The sequence below is a fragment of the Plodia interpunctella genome, chromosome Z (assembly GCF_027563975.2).
Source record: "Plodia interpunctella isolate USDA-ARS_2022_Savannah chromosome Z, ilPloInte3.2, whole genome shotgun sequence".
NCBI lineage: Eukaryota > Metazoa > Arthropoda > Insecta > Lepidoptera > Pyralidae > Plodia > Plodia interpunctella.
In genome coordinates, this window is record NC_071324.2 from 10755158 (window position 1) to 10774422 (window position 19265).

Below are 19265 nucleotides of genomic sequence, written 5' to 3' on the forward strand. Positions count from 1 at the left end.
TTTATGTTGTACGAAATAAGTAATGGCCGTAAAAAATATCTATGGAAACATTCGGCCCTGGAGAATATGATTTAAAAAAAAGTTACTGTCATTTGTATAAACAGTGAAATCAAAGGCGACAATTCATTCACTCGCGTGAAATTGGGTATTTTTTTTGAAATCAAGCAACGTGAATTGATTGTACACTTATTTTGGTAGTGTATCGCTGAATCCGCACTATGTTGGGAAAAGTAAATAATTTCGCGCGGCTCCTGAGCCTCGTCCCTAGACAAACGACGATTGTGCCCAAGCGCAATTCGAACCAAAGTGCGATGGTGATCTGTACGCCGCCAAGAGTTTATGTATCATATGGTGTAAGTAACTCTGTCGTATTCGATTGCATGGTGACTGGTAGATAACAACTAGTCGCCTTCGGGAAAAACTGAAAGATAGTATCCTTATGGGATAACCCGTGCGTCTATCTTACCGTCTGTCACAGCCAGCATTGCTCCAAATCTACTGGACCAAATCAGATGAAATTTTGCAAGATGGTGGTAATCCGACGAGGATAAAAAGGTTATATTTTGTCATATATGAAGAAAACATATAATAATGTTTTAAGGTGATATTAAACAACAATAATTATGGAGGTCTTTATGGGACTAATAGAGAGCAAAACTGAGAGAGAGTCTGTCTATCTGGCAAATTCGTTCGCGCAGCACGCATAAACTACTAAACAAAAACTACTGGATGGAAGTGGATGTCGTATTTACAGTTGAATAGCGGTCTAACTTATCTTAGGTTTTATCACGATATTTACGTTGCTTAGAAATTTGTGGTATTGATAATGATAAGTTATGAACGGACGCACGAAATATAAACGCGGGCAAAGCTAAAGTCTAGCTCAAATGATAGAGCTCAAACTCGCTGAACTTAAAATGATAAAAAAAGAACACAAAATATAGTTCATTGCTTGTAGATTATAGGAAAACCTAAAAGAAAGTAGATATACTATTATAACGAATTGAAAATACAATGGTTAACTTAATATAATACGATTTTACGGCATATAGTTCACTAAATCTGAGGTTTTAGTGAATCTACTGCTACTAATCTATTGCTATCTAGTGATCTAAATGACGTTATTAGTAATAATTGAATAAACTTTGGTTTGTACGGAACACTCACCACGCGAGTTCAACCTCGCACTTGGTCTGTTAATTTCGTAATTTAATTAATTTATTTTGTTTTCAGGAGAAAGTAATTCACATATTGTTTATGTACACCGTCTGGCTTACCCCAATATTCTGGTTTAATACTCAGATAAAAGTGTGGCGTCGGAAATACGTTGAAAATTAGAATGACGTCATTTATTGGAAATATATTTTTAAAAATATAATATATTTTTTCATAATATTTTTGGTTTTAGTTTTGCTATTTTTATAACCTTTTAACTAGCAATACTGTGTCAAAGTAAAAAAAATGTCAATTCGTGTGGAAACTTGCAACTCAATTTTGAAGCAGATACCTTCAACCGATGGAGCTGAAATTTTGTACACATTTTTAGTTTGCATGACAATGCAATATTAAACTAAGCATGACCTGATGGTGCACCCAGGAACTTCCTGCTCAACGGTTTACTACTGTACGGACAATTTTTTGTCACACATTGAATGCAATAAAACTGACAACATAAGTATGTGTCAAAAGTGACATTTTTGTAAAAATCATATTTCTTAATTGATCCAGATCAAGGAGACGTGTAGTATAGGGTAAGTCGATAAGCCTAATCAGGTCAGTTCTTCTAGTCCTACGTACTATTAGTTGCACTCACATTCTACTTGGGGTAAAAATACATTTTTTGTATGTAGGTATGTAACGCGATAACTTTCGAACCGTTGGTCCAATTTTGATGAAATTTAAAAGGTATGTAGGATCTGTCAATGGAATTTTTAAGTCCGTGGGGCAACAAAATCGGCTAATCCGTTTTTGAAATATTCACAATTTTGTAAAAAAAATATTGTGTTCGCGAAGTTTGTATGTTTGAGGCGGGTAATCTCCGAAGCTACCAAATTGATTTCAAACATCACCATTACAAAAAGCTACATTATCCGAGATTGCTATAGGCATGTATTTGTTTTGAAATAAATTAGTTTTCAGAAATATCAATGAACACTTGTAAAGTAATCCGAAAATCTTAACTTGTTGTTGTTGTTAATCTAAAATGCGTGCGCTGGCTGACTGTTGATTATACATGCATATAATGTACTACAAAAATATAGGTTTTAGTAGATCCATAAAAAGTCCGCGACACTATCTTTTATAATTAAGTAACTATAAGGCATTTTATATGTAAAAAGATAATGTAAATTAAAAGTTGCATTTTGACAATTATTACTAAACAAGCATATTAATTCTTATGATTAAAAGTTATTTCATCATCAAGATAATTTCATGAAGATAAATTTTGTCCTTTACAGCACATAAATAGGATTAATAGATTCTGAAATATCGTGGAATTAAAAAATACTTACGCATGCCAATTTATTTTGTGTAGGTAGTACCTACCCTGCCGTATGAAGCCAAAAGACTGTGTGGTGTTTTGAGATATTTGACATTATATCTTATGTAAAAAATAAAATTAAAAAAAAAACTTTGTATTCGCGAAGTCTACGTTCGTGGCGAACTAGCAATAAAGGTACTTACACAGAATGGCCAAAAAAGTATTTGTTATACGCTGAGTATAACTTATAGGATTCAAAAAAATATATAAGTAGAGCATTGTCCTGTCCATGTAGTTATACCTACCTCGTATAGCTACAGCAAAAAAAGAGGTTATTTGGTACCTCAATTTACATAAACCATATGTAAATAGAAGCTGCTCCACCGACAAGAACAATGCTTGATATATCTTACATTTTCATGGTATCTTTCATTTTCTGTCAGTAACCATTAAATGATCTTAGCCCATCTATCAAGATCAAGACCTTGAAGAATCAAAGCCCCCTTCCGGGGATCTACGAGAGGAATAAGCAAATAGTCCTAAAATATCTTATTAACTAGGTTTCTTCGTTTCCCCTTGCGAAGCCGGACACCCTTCAGTGGAGGAACTAAGAAACCTGATTGGTAGGTACGCTATCCCGGTTCCACACAATCGTCGAACTCAAACGCCGTCTCGCCGTTAGTATGAGTGCTTTTATTTACCGCAATGAGAAACCAGTATTGTAAAACTAGCAATGTACATCGAATCCGCCAATTTTTGGCAAATTCTACGACGACAATGTTGAGCCGACATTATGGTATGAGTGTTTTTATTTAACATAATGAAAAACCAGCAAAGTATGCCGAATCTGCCAAGTTCGGTGAAATTGACATTTTGTCAGTACGGAGTACAGTACCTACATTGTACTTATGTCTATGGTGTGGAATGTTTTGTTTTGTTACAAAACAATACCCATGGCGCCATCTGTTTAAAATATGTGAAGAGTTTTTAGATATTAACGCCATCTATTGATTACTCAAAATAACAAATTATTAACGATTCACCTTCACTTACCGCGCTTTTCGATTGCGACCGTTCACTTGCTTGTGTGTGTAGTGTAATTGACAATTTCTTTCTTTCCAAGTGTGCGTATTGCGCAAAGTAGTTAGTTGTCAATTTTTTTCGAATTGGTTGAAAAATTAGTGTAATTTTACCAAAATGTTATCGTTAATTTGTCAGGCTTAAGTTATGTATAAATATACGCAGTTATATGAGAATAGATTATCTTGTTATTTAATAAGTAGTGCGTGTACTTATTCTTATAAAAGACATCATGGTGCAGTGTCACCCGCCTTTGGAGCTAGAAGAATTGCCAAAAGAAGACGAAGAAAGGCTAGAAACTCTTTTTTCTAAATTAGACACTGATGGAAATGGCAAGATCGACATCCACGATCTATCCGTGGCCCTCAAGGAGCTGGCTCCACACATCAATCGTAGCTATGCAGAGGTTAGATTAATTTCTTTTATTAATTACCTAAGACTCGAATAACGGTATCATCCAAGCAGGATTACTAACACGGAATACCTATAAAAAATTAAAGTAGCAATGCTAAAAAGCACGTTAGTAACCTGCAATACCCTACTTTTCTTTATTTTCTTAAGGAAACCAATACCATGAGACCAATGTCATGAAAATATTGTTTTTCACATGATATATATTTTCCATACAAAATAACTAAACTGACATAAGGTATAAATATGACAGCTATAGAGCTTACTAAAATCTGTTTATGAGCCATACAGACAGACTAACATTATCTATATATAGTATAAGTTATTGGCATCAAAGTAGTATTGTTCCTGACAGTGACATCATCTTCTTGTCCCTTACAAAATTCCATTTTAAGTGGAATCGGCCACATAGTTATGTGATACCTTTCACAAATATCTGTCTATGATGGATGTCTAAATGTCATAGAGCCTGTGTATAGTAATGTTTTATTTTTCTACTGGTAAGCAGCATAATCCACTTTGTCTCTTTTAATGTGTTTTACACTAAGATTTCCTAGTGCAAGTGTGCACTAGGAAATCTTAGTGGGGCCTAAGATTGTGAAACATTTGTTATTTTATTATTTAAAATAACAACTCTTAAATAAATATTAAGAAGTATTATATAATACAAACAAGTGGGTCAAGCTATGCTGGAATTGAAACATCTGTTATCTACCCTTTGGGACAAAGACAATTATACTATTCAATGTTTATTTTATTAGTGTTAGATTTATTTTGCATGAACCTATCTATAGAAATCTAGTAAGGCTTCTCTAAGCGTGGTGTAAATAATCCATATATTCATGGTCAAGAAAAGGCCCGGTCGACTGCAATCCTGTTGTCTATATTATCTCCTGGGTTATTATGAATTTAGGAATTATTAGGTCATTATGAAAGCTAGATAAGTTTATATTAAAGATTATATATATTATCCCCATAGTCACAAAAAGTGCACTGAAGCCTTGTCAAAAATTTAGAAGAAAAAAATATCTCCTGGGTTGGCCATTAAGATTTAGTACCCAATTACTTCTAAACAAAATGTGTAAACCTTCTTAATAGTGCATCTACTTGGATAGGGCTCAAATTCAAAATTCTTCATTCATTTTATTGGTGAACTATCTCAATAAGTCTCCAAATGTGCATGTATTTTGTTTAAGAATTTAACAATCAAACAAGAAAAGCTACAAAACTAGATTTACATATGTGATATGATATCCTGCATATATGGATGTGTATTTACAAATGCAAATTGTGATTCATTTCAATGAATATGCGATGAGAGACTAGGTAGGTATGTCATGATGATAGTGATCATCATCAGATCTAAAAATGAAACAATTTTACATTGTTAATATAATGTTCCTACTGTGAAACTTCATGTGTTAGTGACAAATTTATTTTTGCATGTTGTATATTTGTATGTATCATAACACCAATTTGTTTTTCGGTCTGATTGAGATAACTCAATAATAAATAATAATAAATGTATTAGGACAAATCGCACAGATTGAGCTAGTCCCAAAGTAAGTTCGAGACTTGTGTTATGGGATACTAACTCAACAATACTATATTTTATAACATATACATATATAGATAACATCCAAGACCTGGGTCAATCAGAAAAAGATAATTTTCCATCATGACCCGACCGGGGATCGAACCCGGGACCTCTCGGTTCAGTGGCAAGAACTTTACCACTGCGCCACCGAGGTCGTCAAATGAATTCTTAAAAAAAAAACATAAAATTTCAGTAACTGTTATGTATATGTACAGTACATAATATATTTTCAAAACCAATTTTAAAAATGCATACAAATTATAATTGCTCTCATTTATGGCTCAGTTATTCTTCAAGCAGGTTATTAGTATGTGCAGTCTATTATCTGTTGCAATATCCACATTTCTATGCAAATTAACTAAGTAAAAAATAACATTCATATAGGAAATTACCAAACACCATTGTAATCTCTCCTTAATTTATAAAATTAATTATGTGATTTTTTTAATTAACCTTTCAGTTCGGAGCGCGACACCTGCGCGGCGATCGGTTTGCGTTGCGATATTAATGTTGTTCAATTGTTTTTATTATCTCCAGGATGAAGGGTTAAAGAGTATTAAGAATGGTTTTTGACTTTGAAATCGTGATATGTCAGAATACACCCACTTTACCTTGAATGGTTGTTAGTGTAGTCAATAACTATAAATATAAAAATTGACGAGAAAAAGTGCCTGTAAAGGTGTAATTTCTGAATAAATGATTTAATTTGTGAGATTTTGAAGAAGTATCTGATTGAACTTGTTGGAAAAAATAAAGGACTTTCCTTATTTACTTCCTATACTTACTTCAGAAAACAATTTTATCCCTAATTCTAAGAAAATACATCAATCGAAGATAATTTAAAGCTGCTGTTTTATTATAACAGTGAATGCAGAATGTCACAATATTTTAGTACTCTGTGATTAATGATAGATTGATGTTTTCATGCATTATAAAAGTAGCTTTCAATACATTAATTAATTGATTAACTAGGTAAATGAATTTTAATGTTTTAATATACAGTCCATTGAAATCATTACTGTGAGTTTTAACATTTAATACCTTATAATAAATTAACATACCTTTTGCCCAAATTATCCTGTAAAACAAATCTCTATATATCCAAACGGATATTATAATTTTCATATCTTGAAGAGATTTGGTATTTTGTTGAAAAGAGATAACACTGAAGAGTTTATCTTTTGTAAAGTATACAAATGTTATGTAAAGATATTGTCAGACAGAAGATGGATTTGCATTCAATTTGTTAGTTTTAGCCGTAAGAAAATATTGTTCATATAATACCTACATGTACTTAGTACAGTGGGAACGTAGGAACATACATCCTACCTAATAATAAAAACGTCGTTGTTTTACTTTTTAACCATTTATAATTATTAAAGGTACCTCATATACTAGATCATGTAGTGGATCTGTTATGTTTCACTTTTTTAGATTGTATTTGTTATAGAAAAATTTCTGGTCGAACGGACCTGAAAGTTCTCGGCGGGTCCTTGAATTTTTCGCCAGAGAAGTGTGTATACTACCTATAAATGCATAAGTTCAGATGTTTGTAGTGTGTAAATGTATGAGGATGTTTGTCAAATTATACTAGGTATTATAATTATGCATTATACTATTTTATTTTTGTTCTGACTAAAGTATATGAGAAATGCTTTTGACAAAATTGTGACGTCACAGAATACCAATGTCTTCGGCCATATGACTATAGTTGTTCGAAATATCAAGAATATCGTATTCACATTCTCAGTAAAATATTTCCCTGTGGAAGAAACGTCACAATAGGGAGTTAATTAAGATTTTAGATTATGGTAAATTAGTGCAGTGCCAACCCTGGAACAGCTGATTTCATTCTTATTTACAACTTATTGTTAATTGACCACAGTACCAGGATTGGTGCAAATTATGATGATGAAAATTCAAAAGATAACTTAGGTATTAAGGTTTTACACTTCTTGCGAAAATATTTCAAGAGACACAATATCATAGACCATTCTTTCAAGTTTTCAACTCGTTTATCTAAACGAAGACAATATTGTGACTATCAGCGCAAAACAACTTTGATTTCCCCAGTGAAAGTAGCTGCAAAAGTAGAACGAACGGATAGGCGAGTGGCCACAAACGGAATATTTGCGGGACATCATCCGCTGACGCAGTTAGTCTGCGGTGATAGCGGCGAATTTGCAATGAATTTATGTAGGTTTATATGCAGTTATATGTATTATTAGAAATGTAAAAAATTTGATTTATATACTATATTATATGCACGGAGGATTTCGTAGTTTCCAGTTTTAGCCTTTCTTCGACGTATTGATCTATTTAATACCTTTTAGGGAAGGGACATTTCGGGAAAGGGACATTTAGGTGAAGAGACATTTTGAAACCCGAGGACATTTTAGGAAAGGACCTGATTTTTCTCTACCATTTAAATCGGGACTATACTGAATTTCTCATTGACTAAAACTAACGTGTAAAGACATATTAGTATTGTAAAATACGGGTCTCACATGTGATTATTGTACCTTGCCATCGATAATATCAAGCCAGTGACCGGTGTTTTTCATTAATGATATAATATTATGAATGTGATTGCAGAAGTTCCTGGCGAAGTCTGGGGGCAAGGACGCTGGGGACATCACGCTGTCCGAGTTCATCCACTACGTGCGCGAACACGAGAAGAACCTGCGCCTGCAGTTCTCGCACCTCGACAAGAACAAGGATGGTGCGTCGTGTTCTTTATTCAAACTTTTATTTATTCCCATAAATAATTTGTATTATTTCTTCGATTGTCCATTAATAAATCATGTAATATGCAAAATATATAATAGTAACATGTAAAATAAGCAACCAAAGCGAGCTACTTTAATGATTTTGTTTGTATTTTTTTAAAGAAATACCAACTTAAAAATAGTGAAATCTTTATCAGGCGCTTTACTTAATTAAAGTTTACCGCTTTTAAGCTTCACTTTTAAAATTGAATTAAAGTTAGAAAATAGGGGAAAAAGGAAATATCACATATTTTTTATTACAAGTTTTCGCCTGCAGCTTATTTTTACTGATAAAATAACATAATATTGTTTACACCACATTTATTGTTCACAACACCATGTTCCTATGGGATCAAAGGTCTGACCTTTGCTCACAGAAAATTACAAACTCATCCTCTTTATTACCGTAAATGTATGTTAGGACCTTGTAAGTAAATGGTTTGTTCCCGTTTCATTTTCAGGAAAAGTGGACTTGGAAGAACTAATATCAGCTTTTGCCGACCTCGGCATAGCTATTGGGAGGAATGAGGCTACCAATTTATTGAAAAGGTACGTGTAGTATTCCTGTCGGACAATAATAGCGCACTATAATGGAGATCGGTAGCATATTAGTGAAAGCGATTGTTTTTTTTTTGCGTTTTTTAAAATGCTAAGCGATAGTGTTTTAACGTTTTTTAATTTATATTAGTTTAATCGCATTTTTATTGTCTATGTCAATATTATTTATTTATTATGATTCATGTTAAAAACTTAAGTCGATAAATCCACTTTTAAAATATAGTATATACACTATTAAAAAACTGTCTGCTTCAGAAATATAAATTATATTTTACAGACTTATATTAAATCAATTTATGTTCAACGTGAATAATGTTAATTTAACTTTAAACTTAATTATGAAACCTTAAAGAATCATAATTAAAATGTTGTTTTTTTAAGCTTGAAAAATATTTGTGACGAAAATGCGAATAAAATTCGTTTCCCCATTTGCTTCTTCGTATTAAGAGTTTTTAAAAATGTAAAGAAATGTTCTGGGGGGCTACCACAGAACATAAAACATGCTGCATTTTATAACTATAAGAGATATTTGTTAATTGACGTCCTTGGAGAAAAGGCTTCTTCATCTGCGCTTTGGAAGTCGGCAGTAGACTTAGTTTAAGTAATTTTTTTGACGTCAATAAGTGATGTATGTCATCCTAAATTGAATAAATAATTTTTAATTTGAATTTGCACACGTTCTCTCTTTCTTATACGATGAATACACGATATGGGAAAAAGAGACAGCATGTGGACATTAATAATGTGCTACGTCTTTGTATATTCCGTGGTAGGCCCTCTGATTATTGAAAGATCGAATTGACTTGATCCTTTTGTTGTAGTATAAGTGTATTAGTATTGCGTCACTGATGCTCCTGACTCTTTGAAGATGGTTTTGGATGTTGCATGCATACTACAATACTTAATTATTATTCTTCACCTTTATTGTTATTTTAGAACAAGTCATAACTATAGCTAAGCGAAATAGATCATTACATCCGGTTTGATTTGTTTATTAGTTGATGTTTTTATTATTTTAATTAGTGTAATGATAAGAGACCTTTGCTCTGTAGTGACAACTATTATTAAAACATTAATAAGTGATTTACTAGGAAAATTTTGTATAAACAATTCCGAACCGTACAACTCTACTCATTACTGAGTCTAATTAAAAAATAGGACGTTACGGCCAGCTAAATGTTGGTGAGAATTTATGTAGGTATAATGAAATGTTTCAGAAAAGCTGGTTGGCCAAATTTCTGGTGGTAAGTCGAGCGAAATCGGGTTGAGCGCATAACTCGGTAGTCGCTGGCTTCGTATGCTAAACATCGTACGTAGCGACGCCAAGCGATGATCGTTAAGCTTCCAATCACAATACTAACAAATCTCTGAGGAATCGCCAGTGTTTCGAATCTAGGCATAGACGTAGAAAAGTATTCACATTTTCTTCCTACCTCTATGGTCCTCGCAGTCCCAGTGCATCTAAATTTAATCTAGCCAGTGCCGTTCATAGATTTGGCACTCTCTTTTTGTTAATTTTGCCTCTCTGTTTTCCCAGTTCCGCAGCCGTTGAGCGTCGGAGCCCAGGGTCCGCTAGCTTGGCTCTAAAATTAATGTACTGCATAATGAGTGAAGTGAGTTTGGGCGATTGGATTTTAATACTTTTTTTATATATATATTAGGGTTCCATACACAAGCTGGGATCGGATTGTGATTCAGCTCGGACAATAATTTACAATTAAATTTACAAACCTTATCGATCTGTGTGAGTTTGTTAACGTTGACATAAACCAGATGTATAAGGGAACGAAACAACGTCGCCTGGTGACACCACTAAGCACTACTACGTCTGTGGTACCTTGACCAATGATTAATCTACGAGGTCAGTTTCAGCTAATCAGATTAACATGAAAACTTAAACAGAGAGTCTAAACCATAAAGTTGGGGGAAGTAATACCTTTTGTTCTATGTCTATAGTCAAAACAATGAGCTTATTCCTTTCGGTGCGCATTGTGTCGTCATCATGGCGCTTGTATGATGTACTGTCATCGCCAGCCGGTACCCATGTCAGTGAAGCACAATTGATGTATCATGTCGAGCATTAGATTCTTTGTAAAAACACTAAAATCGTTGTCATGTTCAATATTTATGTTGTTTAAGTCTTATTTTCATTACGATACTAAGCGGCATGAAAATAATTTCGTTCGTCGAAAATTTCTTTTGTTTTTACATTAGGAGTTGGTGGTGGGTCGCTCCAGACAACGTTGACATCGTTTAACCTGCGCGCCGCCGTCGTTTCGATAAGATGACGTACTTTACATTTTTTGTACAGGTCAAAGTTAAAGTCAAATTTAATCGGTGCATAGACTTCACGACAAAACTTAGGTTTATATGTGAAATTTTAGACGCAATTAATGTCACTTCGTACCGCTATTTTCGTATGATAGTCCTTGTTCTAATCTCATGAAAGGCGGACACTAAATTATGAATATAAATTATGAATAGGCTTCAAACCTAACACTATAGATTTACAGAACTATGGCCATCTTCATTGTAATAATATTAGAATTTGAGGACCCGTAGTCAGTATCTACTCCAAGCTCCGTGAAATTTTGCATACATATAGTTTGAACTACGGTGAAGGACAAAGGGTTTTCATCCCGAAAAAATAAATGTACCAATAAATTCACGCGGGCGAAGCCGCGGGCAAAATCTAGTAAAGCATAAATTGTCTAAAACAATAATTATTCATTGCTTTTATGGTAATTTGTTGTACATTTGTGCTCCTTATCCGTAATGTATCTCGAAAAGTCGTAAGGTATCGCCCAACATAAAACTAAAAATCTGATTTCAGTGGTAATACCATAGTTGTGTAATATAATTTTTAAATAATACTCATCCATCTTATCAATAAGTAAGTATAAGTTTTCAATAGCATCTGGAACGTATAGGGAAATGAATTCAAATTCAAATCATTTATTCAGAAATTAGACCTTCACAGGCACTTTTTCTCGTCAATCTTTATATTTATAGTTATTTCTCACAAGCTACAAACTACTGGCATTTTGGAACGACCACTGCTGAGAAGAAATGCCGAAAGAAACTCATTTGAACAGTGTTGGTCCCTATCATGCCAGATCGGCCTACCATTATTGTTTCTTACAATGTTTTTTTTTTCTTTCTAATAATATATAAAAGTACATAATGTACATAGTCAAAAGGTATATCAAAACAGGTTATGATTGTGATCCGAGTGCTGATTATAATATATATATATATCGCAATAATATGTATATATAATGCAGCGAGAATTTAGATCTTCAACTCCAAAAGACCATAAGACTGTTATAACTGGTAACATTGATACGTTATTGGGTTTCACCAGTTGATCTTGGAATTAATGCCAACATAACTGCCATTTATCAACTAATATCCGGGAATTCCAGGAATGTGGGGACATTTTTTTATTGCGGTCTCAATCAAAAAGGGTTTATGCCCGGGCAAAGTTTTCGACCCAGTTTATGCCCGGGCATTAATAACAATTACTCGGGTGTTCTTTCAAAACCACCCGGGGCTTAAATAATGAATTATCAGCTGCAAGCATGATTTATACTAGCATGCAACACCGCCACCAGTTTCACAGACGATCATCGCTTATGTGTTACATTAGCTATTTACTTGTACCATCATCGGCGAGAGTAGTAACTCTGTAAAGTGTTGCCATCTATTTTATTTGATTACACCCATTTAAATATGTTAATTAAAAACAATACATCTTTAATGAGCCGTTGTTTAAAGTTTTATTTTTCTAGGCAATGTCACAAATATTGACATAGTTTAGCTTTTTGTTCCATCTTAATTGTTTATTTAATTAATGGTAGTAAGTATTATTAATTGCATATTATTATTTGGTTATTATTTATTTTATTACACTAGCCTTAACGATATATGAATATACATATATACAGAATTGGCGAGTTTTGATAAATCTAATCTTATCACATTGAAAAAAAAATACGCTATCAAAATCTTTGAAATTAATTCTAGCGCTCCTTTTCGGTTCTTATACTAGTCAAATAGGTGGCAATCATAACAGTACATTCCTGGATAAACAAATGAGCATGCTGTCTCGTTCACTCACCAGTTTGTCCACAGGATGGACCAGGACGGCAGCCTCAACATCAGCTATGACGAATGGAGGGACTATCTCCTTTTGGCGCCAGGAAGTGACATCCATGCCCTCATACACTTCTGGAGGCATTCTACAGTAAGTAGCTGTATTGTTCTATCTATCATAGATTATTATGTGTCAATGGAAAAAAATATGTATTATTGTAGATTGTTTTTTTAATTATCGGTTTTCAGGCACAGACATAATTATTCAGCCTATTCATGAAAGTACTAAATAAACACTAGTGGCAGGTTTCATTATTTCCACAGATTTTTACACGCTCGGTTTCAAAAGAAATAATTTATATCCAATACTATGTGGAACACTAAAAGTGTATGTGTTCTTATTGTCTCGTTCAAGTACGTGAAAGTCTATTAAAGCACAAATATTGAATCTTTGTCTTTATGTATATTTTGCATACAAAAACCCGTTAGTACCTTTCCTCTTTATTACCATCGTGTATGGTCTACATAAAAGTAAATTACTTTAAAATGTCCAATTTCACATGATTACTTACTCTGGGCTCAGTGACCCTCAGTTGCTCCAGTCAATTTTGACCTGAGCAGAAAAACGCAATGTAAAAAACCATTTTGTCTAAACGACAACTGCGGCGCGCACGTTAAAGTCAGTGTCAAAGTTGACTGGTGCAACTCACCCTTAGCCTCCAACACAAGAGCACGCGACCGGTCTCCGGTCAATTTGACATGATTGCTTCTTTAATTTCGTTTCACAATTCATAATACTACTACGCCTTCAAGTTCGTAATGTTATTGACTTGCGATATTGACACTGAAAGTAATGTCCCACAATGTCAATGCAGTGGAATATGTACGGATTCTTAACTCGTTTATTTATATTGATGACCTGAATGTCGTTATAAGTGGACTAGACTAACCGTTCTAGGCTATACACAGCTGACGGTCGAGCCACCTGGGAACTCGAGTAGTCTTAAATTTGCCAGGTCATTGCTGGAAACAGTGTGTTTACATTTTTGATTTATTAAATTTTGATTTCTTTGAATTGTTTGTGCAAAAGTTAAAATAGCTTCTAGATCGCCGTCTCAATATTTCAACCCAAAAGTTTTATTATTTACATTAAAAGCATCTCCAGAAGAATCTCTATTTGTAAAATTGAAAAGTATACGATGAGATTGAACATTTTTATATTTACATTATACTTTGATCATGTGGGCACAATTATCACAACGCAAACACAAAGCTTATACCTTTTGATTAGTGCTTATTATACCGAAAAATCTCGGATCGACAGGCCATTGCAGACGATCATTAGTAAGTGAGTACTAGCATTTTGGAGAAGTGTTTTTTTCGAAATGTCAAAGGGTTTTTGACTTTTGTCAGAAGAGCCAGTATAATAAAATTTAATATGTAAAAGTGCCTTTGAATACCGCCAATTAAGAAGTCTACGATCATGTTTGCCAGTATTCGTTTGTAATCGCCGAGAGTATGAAGAAGCCACAAGAGTAGACGTCGCATCAATAAGACATGATTGTTATCAGCTGCCCGTTTGACCTGTCTCTATTGTTTGGTCCTTTGGTTTCGATATCTGTGGTTGTATTCAACCGAATCAACCGAATCCATTGTCGTCGTATACATACAAAAAATAAAACATTGTATAATTAGTTTCTAATGTAACTTATTGCTTGCACCATTTTCTAATATTTCCGCTTTCTAGAATTTTCACTGTTTTTCTTTTTTATTTATTTATTCGCGTACGTTTTTAAGTTTGTCTCTCTAATAGTTCTCGTACATATGAAAACGTGTTTGCGGGTTGCATTCGTCTAGTAGCCCAATAATTCGTTGCCGATTTTTGATTGCTATATGGGATGACATGGACAGATTTGAAAATCCGGTTATCTCACCCTGGTGACTTCCAGATTCGCAAGATTCGTATAATTCAGTTCTTTCGAAACAGGGGCTTCTTTGCGGAGAACACACGAACTTCTTTTTGTGATTGTATTAGACTAAGTTTAGTCTTCTCAATTCCAAGACTAGTATGTTATGTCCGACACAATTTTACAAAACTCGACCCTCATTGATTGATTTGATTGGCTCGTCCAATAAATAAGAAATCACCAGTGTTATCCACCGCACAGAAAATTATATCGCGGGCTGATTTGCAAGATATTAGAAATAATATATCCAGTATAGTATGGGTGACAGGATATAGCCTTTGGCACCGTCTATATTCGTAATTTCTGTTCATTATTCATACATTCATCATTCATAGTCATTCATTCATACTCATAGTCTTTGTTGCACTTTCATTTTATTACTCATATTATTCTTAATTTTATACCAGGCAATGATGCGAAATTAATAACGTATTCAATCATATACATACACGAAGATATCTGCTGCGACCCCCAATTTTCGTGGCCATGTGATAAATCAAATCTGGTTTGAACTAGTGCAGTATTTATAAATTAAATGATCCGAAGTCCAATTATGATATTATTATCTGAATATGTTCAGTGTATGTAATGAAAGGCATTAAAATGTATTTGTCATGAGACAATTTAAAACCCATTTAAGATTTCGAAAATTGTCTTTGTTCACTTTTACATAGACAAGCCCGCCACATGGTCTGCCGTCGTCATCACAGAGGCAACTGTCGTCATTGGTCATTTTGAATTTATAATATCCATGGCCGGTCAAGATTTATGCTATAGAAAAGGGAATTTTAAAAAGATTGGGGAAAAAATATTAGCGATAGAAGAGCACATTCTCTTCTATCCTTAATATTTTTGCATCATTATGCATTGCTTTTGCACCTTTTCAGGTCCAAATCGAAGTTTGCCACTTCCACATTACACCTCGCGGAGGCTATTTTATATGGCTATTAGTTTTCACGAGAGTAGTTTCACCGAGTCCCTGTCAAAATATAGTGACCAGCTGATGTGTACAATCTAATAAGCGGTAATCAATAACTCGCCGACACTGCCAAGGCCCCTGTCGATCATTGTCGCGATGCCCTATCACTGTTTGATAGATAAATACTTCTGTTATGTCATTGACACCATTATATATTAATACTAAGATTCTGTATTATCCTTAGAACATGAAATCGCAAAAATCTGTTCCTTTTAAGTTCCATGGCAGAATAGGAAAAACGGTTATAGTCTGTCTGATCATAGCACAAAGGTCAAATTTAGCTCGCCAAATTTGAAAGGGCAACTTAAATCTTATTTAAATAATTGAGGTGTCGGGTTAGCTACGCATTGTTTATGAGTTCAATGGGTGTGGATGGGTCGATTGATATTAGTCAACTGCGAGTCAACTGGCACTATATCATAAATGGCGGATGTGTCACTTATAATGCGAGCGTGTTGTCTCGAGTAGACCCTGCCTACTGCGAATATTGTGTAGTAATTGCTCTGTGACCTACAGTATTGATTGCATCCTTATAAATCGCAATATTGCAACAAAGCACACGCATCTGTTTTACCTAATTCACCGAGCGAGCGAAGCGAGCTAGGTCTACAATTCCACTTGGGCAAAAATACATTTTTTGTATCTATGTTTGTCAGGCGATAACTTTCGAACCGTTTTGGTCTGATTTTGATGAAATTTAAAAGGTATGTAGGATTTGTCAATAGAATTTTTAAGTTCGTGGGGCATCAAAATCGGTTCAGAGGTTTTTGAAATATTCACAATTTTGTAAAAAAATCTTGTGTTTGCGAGGTCTACGTTCGCGGCGAACAACTAGTATAATGAATATTAGTATGACAAAGCGTCAGCGCTATTATGAATAAATATCGATAAGGTCTGGTAAGGATATAAGGATATTGATCGATTTAAAATACCGATAGTTCATGATACTTTTCAGTGTCTAACGATTAAAACTTCCCGAATATAGACGAAATACTCTAGTGCAAATTATGTAACAACGATTACATAAAGCCAAAAATACCTATTACATAATGATGACAACACGATAAACAATTGTATTTCTTTTCGAATGATAAATGTTTTGAAATTATTTTATCGGCTATCGTTTCAACAAGTTTTAGTTTCCACATTTTCGAAATTAGATGAAAACAATTCAATTGAAATCTAATAATAAAATTAATATTGCTAGGATATACAGCCTATTTATAAAATGTTTTCGAATGAATGAATGAATGGAAATGTACTTTCTTATCTGAACTGTAGGATTTCGAATCGGTTTTTCCTATACAGGAAGCAATATACTTATCTATTGTGTGATAAGCTATTTTTATGCGATTGTTCAAGCTACGCAATATATGTATGTATTTGTGTTATTTTTAGTTATTACAAACAAAGCTAATTCCTCTACACCAATGATGGTGCAGATCAATATAGTCTTTATCGTAATCCTGATTGTGTTATGGTATACTAAACGGCATATATACTAAAAGCATATTTTATAACATTCTCGTATACACATATAATCATCCAAGAATCAGGTCGATCTGAAAAGAAGAAGAAGACCATTTTCTATCTTACCATGACCGGGGTTCGAACCAGGGACATTCGGTGTAGCACCCTGAAATCTAACAATAAACTATACTGTTTCTCAATAAAGATATTTTGATATATCAGCTAATACTTAATGAAAAATCACTCTGTTGCTCAACATTATAACTACTACAACTAATATAAGTTCTTCACCTGCGCTTTGGAAGTTGGCGGTAGACTTAGTTTTAAATGAATTTTTATCGTCAATGAATAACAATAATATCAAGTTCAATACATATAATCGACATCTTACCAAAAAAATAATAAATATGCAAAATTATAAATTTAGTATAAAAAGGTTTACCAGACCTTGATGCTCATCAATAATTTATAACTGCGATAGCCGGACCTAGCTAAAAGCACCTGTGACTCAATAGACTCAATGTCAATAAAGGTACATATCCACCTATCCTGACGTGTATACATCATCTAAATCTATCAGTATCGGGTTTCTGTTATTGCACTTTGCACTCACTCAGATTGATAGGGCCGGTCAAGCGTTGACACGTGAAGCTTTGCATATTGCAATCCGGGATATTCGATGTAACATAGTACATAATATCCATTATACTAATGTTATAAATGTGAAAGTGTGTTTGTTTGTCCTTATTTCACGTCATAATAGCATTGGATTAAAATGGTTTTTGTGGTATTTTTCCGAAAAAGTAGGAGAAATTGTCATTGAATTTCCGACTGGGGGATACCCAACCGGAAGTAGGTCGGACCTATGTAGACCAATAAAATAAATATATATTATTGCAACAAACGTATTTATTATCGATACATAATAATATAAATATAAAACTGATCAGATATGGTTTCTTTCCGGTATTTACCCGAGTAGGCTCAATCATTGCAGTTTCTTCCGTTTTTGTTTTTTTTTTAAATCATCAATCTGAGAAGATAATAATTTAATTCCAAATGTGGTATTTCGTTTTTATTCATTAAATTAAGGTTAAATGATGATATAAAATGAAATGCTTCGTAAATTATGAAAGAACATATATTTAGTTGCTATCATGGCAAAAGTTAGCCGGGTAGTTTATTATATAATAGGTAGGTAGAATATTATAGTCGTATAATGTATATGCTCATTAATATCTCAAGTCTCAATGACCGCTGTGCGTGACTGTACATTTATTTAGAAGAATACTGACGTAGCAGTGACGTATTTCAAAGTCAATATTTACATCAATTTTTTTTCTTGTTAACAGCTTCAGCAACCATTGTCTTTTCTTTTTTGTTTATCTATGTCATAAACGAATGTCTTTGTTTGTACGTTACTTGATTTTTCGAGTTGATGTTGCTCAAAAATGTGAGAGATCCACTGCAAAGACACGATTTTATGTGCGAATTGCTGATTGATGTTGAAAACCCCGTAAAATGTGTGTCGGACACACGCACTGACGGTTTCGTAAAATTAGGTTTGTTATTTTTATATACCTTCATATTTACGGGATTCGAATTGTTTCGTTTTTCTCCAAATTTACAAGGAAATTAACACCTATAGGTTTTTATTTCCTTGTTAAATACCAAAATACGCGGAAGAATTGGATCTTTCACTCGATATTGCTGGGGCTTCGCAAACTTTGATTCGAGGGTCGAGACCTATAGTTTGGGAACTTTGGACTAGTATAATGTCGTCACACTATAACGGTTGACACAGACCGATCTAGAACGCGTTCATGTTTACGTTTTCCGCAAATGTATCTATTCAAAG

General features: G+C 33.7%; 1 protein-coding gene across 2 annotated transcripts in view; it reads left to right on the forward strand.

The window, feature by feature from the left end:
• The first annotated feature begins 3585 nt into the window (after window positions 1-3585).
• Window positions 3586-19265, forward strand: part of SCaMC (Short Calcium-binding Mitochondrial Carrier) — a 31972-nt gene continuing 16292 nt past the window's right edge. Inside the window, exons 1-5 of one of the 2 annotated variants that reach the window (XM_053767933.1) lie at window positions 3586-3968; window positions 8166-8292; window positions 8800-8887; window positions 10114-10140; window positions 13031-13142. In XM_053767933.1, coding sequence (XP_053623908.1) covers window positions 3795-3968; window positions 8166-8292; window positions 8800-8887; window positions 10114-10140; window positions 13031-13142 — 528 coding nt within the window. In that variant the 5' untranslated portion in view covers window positions 3586-3794. The remainder of the gene's footprint in view (window positions 3969-8165; window positions 8293-8799; window positions 8888-10113; window positions 10141-13030; window positions 13143-19265) is intronic. The other variant, XM_053767934.2, reaches the window with a different exon arrangement.